The following is a 4915-nucleotide window of genomic DNA, read 5'->3' on the forward strand; positions in this document are numbered from 1 at the left end:
GAGAATGTCCCCTACCAGTAGATTTTGGGCTTGCTCCAAGTTATTCCTACTCTCCTGAAGTTTCCTCACACCTTCAGTCATGCATCTGTTCATTTTATTCAATTCAGGTTTGAGCTTTTGAAGCTTCCTCTAAACCTTGTACATAGGCTTACCGGTTTCTTCTTGTCTCCAAATATTGGCAATGAGATCCATATAATTAGAGACAGATGAACACGCGAGTAATTTTCTTCTTGGTCATTTACTACAACCAGTAATTTTCCCTTGGTTCATCTGTTGTTTCATTATTACTTTTGCTTCCATACCACTCCCCGAGTTTGGTGCTGGTGTGAACACGCGAACCCTCGTCGGTGGGGTCATCGCCACCTTTTTCTTCGGCTGACCTCGATTACAGAGAGTGTTGAGAGTCTAAGTCTTAGATATTGTTGTCAAAGAGCCGCCGGAAAATGCCTCAAACGGAAATGGCTTCGATCGAAAATCGCACCGGAAATCGCTTTTGTTATTATTATATTCTAAAATAATACTTTGATATTTAAGTTTGATACAAGCATAAAATAGAGATAAAATATAATTCTTTAATAAGTGTATATCTAGTCTCAATATTATTCAAGATTCAACCATGGTATTACATAACTCTTTTTATTCCGTCACTGGCACCGTGTGCTTGCAAGCAAGCAGTCTATTGACTCATCCTTGACAACAATGTAAAACTTGAGTAATTTACATGGCACTGATGGCATGAGTAATTATGGATTCTCCATAGCCACTTTGATCTGATTGAAGGCATTTGGTTGCTTGGTTCCCTATAGTATTTCTTCTAATTCTTTCATCAATTTTCTTGTTGTGCAGCAGAAAATCTAAGAAATAACAATATGTTAGCTAAATGCACATTTGGTTTGATTTACCTACATTATTGAGTCCAAACAATCTATTCATATATCTCAAAGACACAAAGACAAGGTGAATGTTCAATTCACACATACACCATTTTTTTTAAACGTGATTTTGCATCAATAACAACTTCAACTATTGGCACTACAATTGAGAAACAGAGTAAAATACCAAATTGTTCAAGTTTAGTGAGTTTTAGTTGAATCTAATATCTTCACGATCCTCATAACCTAAATAGACTTGGAAAGATTTAACTCACATTTATTTATTACTATCTTTTTCATCTTCTAACCTTCCTTTACCTGAAAGACAAATTCTCCTAATCTTAAATTTAGCTTATTGTCAATTTTAGATAACAAATTATTCATTTTTAATGTTAATTGACTTACCATCTAAAATACTAATAAAAAAGAAGAAAAAATTGAATATCAAAGTTTCAAATGAATTGAGTTCAAAGGAGGACATTAAGATAACTTAAAGTTCTGTTTTAAATTATATTGGGCGTATGTATATTTCATTTAGTTCTATTATTTAAGGTAATAAAAAACAACTGGAATTTACCACTTCAACTAGTTAGACCAAAAACCAGAGCAGTGCCAATGCAAGTGATTTTGAACCTTATTCAATAATATGAACATGATTACATTAGGATAACAGATGCAAACATACAAACATAACATTTGCATCTAGCAAAGATGATTACTTGTAAATATGCATAATAACAAAATTATTGAAGCATTGCCATAAAACACTCACACACTCCCCATCAAAAACATAACACCAATAAATAAACACATAAATTCCAAAATAAAATCACTAGGTCCAGAAACTTGCTGCTCAAAAATTCCAATTGTTCACACAAGACACAAAATAAAAGCATAAACACAAAAGAAATAACCCTGCCACCGGCGATCTAGAACCCAGTTCTGAGAACAAGAGCTTCGAGATGATGGTGCAGACTTCACACTTAATCTAAAAAACAAATTAACTAGACAAAAACTAAAAGTACTACGAACAGACCATTTATAATCATGACAGTAAAACACCCCAGTTCATTTCTTCTTTATCTTATTAGCTGCTCCGGTGGGTTCCTTCTTCTCCACAGCCTTGATGACCCCAACAGCCACAGTTTGGCGCATGTCTCTGACAGCAAAACGGCCAAGTGGTGGATATTGCGAGAAAGTCTCGACCACCATGGGCTTGGTTGGAACCATCTTAATAATACCAGCATCACCATTCTTTAAGAACTTGGGCTCTTTCTCAATCTCTTTGCCAGAACGTCGGTCAATCTTGGTAACCAGCTCAGCAAACTTGACAGCAATGTGGGAGGTGTGGCAGTCAAGAACAGGGGCATATCCATTTCCAATCTGACCAGGGTGATTCATGATGATCACTTGAGATGTAAAATTGGCGGCCTCCTTAGCTGGGTCATCCTTGGAGTTTGAGGCAACGTACCCACGCTTGAGATCCTTTACAGCAACATTCTTAACATTAAATCCGACATTGTCACCAGGAAGGGCTTCTGCGAGAGCTTCATGGTGCATCTCCACAGACTTGACTTCAGTTTGCAGTCCAGTTGGCCCAAAAGTGACCACCATTCCAGGTTTTATAGTACCGGTTTCAACACGTCCCACGGGCACAGTTCCAATTCCTCCAATCTTGTAGACATCCTGAAGAGGTAATCGAAGGGGTTTGTCTGATGGCCTCTTAGGCTCGTTGACATTGTCAAGGGCCTCAAGAAGGGTTGGACCCTTGTACCAGTCAAGATTTGTAGAACGCTCAATCATGTTATCTCCCTCAAAACCAGAGATGGGAACAAAAGGGATTTTGTCTGGGTTGTAGCCAACCTTCTTCAAATAGGATGCAACTTCCTTGACAATTTCATCGTACCTACCCTTGGAGTACTTGGGCGTAGTGGCATCCATCTGTCCAAGATAGCAACATATGAGTACTACTCACATGAAATAATTATAAATTACAAAAAAAAAAAAAACAATACAAGATGCATCTTAAAAAGGATACAATACAAGAATCAAATCAAATACCTTATTGCAGCAACAAATCATTTGCTTGACACCAAGAGTGAAAGCGAGGAGAGCGTGCTCACGGGTCTGTCCATCCTTTGAAATACCAGCCTCAAAACCACCAGTAGTGGAATCAATGATGAGAACAGCACAATCAGCTTGAGATGTCCCGGTGATCATATTCTTAATGAAATCCCTATGGCCGGGAGCATCAATGACAGTGCAGTAGTACTTAGTAGTCTCAAACTTCCACAAAGCAATATCAATAGTGATACCTCTTTCCCTTTCAGCCTTGAGCTTGTCAAGCACCCAAGCATACTTGAATGAACGCTTGTTCATCTCAGCAGCTTCTTTCTCAAACCTCTCAATCACACGCTTGTCAATTCCACCAAGCTTGTAGATCAAGTGACCGGTAGTAGTTGATTTCCCAGAGTCGACATGGCCAATGACCACAATGTTAATATGAACCTTCTCTTTTCCCATTTGTCCTACTTAAAACAACAAAAAAGATCTGCCAATTCAACAAAGAAAACAATAAGTATGATCCCAGTAATAAATAAAGAAAAAAAGCACTACTATCAACAGCACAATGACCAATAGATCTAGCATAACAAAGAAAACAATACTAAGGTATGATTCCCAGTTCCAAAAAACGGAAAAGAAAAGTAAATTAAGAAAGAAAAAAAACAGTACTATCAACAACACACCGACCAAACGGTTCAGGATTTCAACAAAGAAAACAATACAAAACCCTATATTGTGTCATAGAATAACAAACCAAGATATTCACAAATTCAAGCTAGATTTCAATAGAATAACAAACCACAAGAAACAAAAAACAAACCAACATCTACATATCATATGCAACCACATATCTAACACAATATACTATGAATCCGACGAGATAGGTATGACAATACAAAACCCTATATGAAAAGTACTTGTTAACAAATAGAATAACAAATCAAGAAAACAATACATAAGTATGATCCCAATACAAAACCCTAGATGAAAACTACTTATTCACAAATTCCCAATTCAACAAAGAAAACAATACATAAGTATGATCCCAATACAAAACCCTAAATAAAAACTAGTTGTTAACAAATTACAGATAGATTTCAATAGAATAACAAATCAGCAGTAACAAAAACAAATCAACATCTAATTATCATATGGAATCAATGACATGTGTTATACGTAATGAATAAACAATGAAACGACGAGAGATAAGAAACGAAAGAGAAGAAGGTTACCGAATGAAGAGAATGCTACACAATGCAAGGAAGAAGAGAATGAGAGCAGAGGGGAGCGTTAGGGTTTTAGAAAGAAGGGTTTGAGGGTTTATAAACTACTCAAATTGTAACGTATATCAGGGTTCAAATCAAATCGAATCAAGTTTTTTAACAACGAAAAAACGGCTAAATATATTTAAATTCATAAATTTTATGATTTTTTTAATTAATAATAGTGATTTTTTAACCGACTATTTGATTTTTTTTTTTTTTTTAAGTTAGATTGATAATTGACAATTATCATTAATAATGTTAAACGTTAATTGATTTTTTTTCCAACTTAGTATGATATTTCGTATAATAACGGATTATCAATGTTAATCTATAATAAAAAAAATCATGATTTTATAAAATTAAAAACATACTAATTTTTTTATACAAAATTAAATATTTGATTTGATTGACTTTCGAGCATCTTAACATATTTAAAATAAAATAAACAATATTGTGTCAAAGAATTACTGTATTAGAAGTGTTTATTAGAATCATCATGTAAATCAATAAATTATATTTTGACTTCTCTGTTTTTTTTTTTTTGAGAGAGTATATTTTGAGTCGTCTATCTAACCTCATTCACATAATTAATTATTGTATTTTAAATTCAAATAATTATATTCTACATCATATGTTTAAGCACAAAATGATAACATGTCTATTTTGAAATAGAATATATGATTTTATTTTTATTTTTAAAAGTGTGTTTGGATG

General features: G+C 34.3%; 1 protein-coding gene across 1 annotated transcript; it reads right to left on the minus strand.

Moving 5' to 3' along the window:
- Positions 1–1663: 1663 nt before the first annotated feature.
- On the minus strand, positions 1664–4306 carry LOC131601282 (elongation factor 1-alpha-like). The gene is made up of 3 exons (XM_058873064.1): positions 4169–4306; positions 2934–3423; positions 1664–2813 (listed from the first exon to the last, which is right to left on the minus strand). Exons 2-3 carry the CDS (start codon positions 3393–3395, stop codon positions 1941–1943), a joined length of 1335 nt encoding a protein of 444 aa, XP_058729047.1. The 5' UTR covers positions 3396–3423; positions 4169–4306; the 3' UTR covers positions 1664–1940.
- Positions 4307–4915: the final 609 nt, after the last annotated feature.

The sequence above is a fragment of the Vicia villosa genome, linkage group LG5 (assembly GCF_029867415.1).
Source record: "Vicia villosa cultivar HV-30 ecotype Madison, WI linkage group LG5, Vvil1.0, whole genome shotgun sequence".
NCBI lineage: Eukaryota > Viridiplantae > Streptophyta > Magnoliopsida > Fabales > Fabaceae > Vicia > Vicia villosa.

Coding starts and splice junctions, on each gene's coding strand:
- LOC131601282 (XM_058873064.1), bottom strand. CDS start 3,395: ATGGGAAAAGAGAAGGTTCATATTAACATTGTGGTCATTGGCCATGTC. Junction 2,814..2,933: donor TGATTTGTTGCTGCAATAAG/GTATTTGATTTG, acceptor TATCTTGGACAG/ATGGATGCCACTACGCCCAA.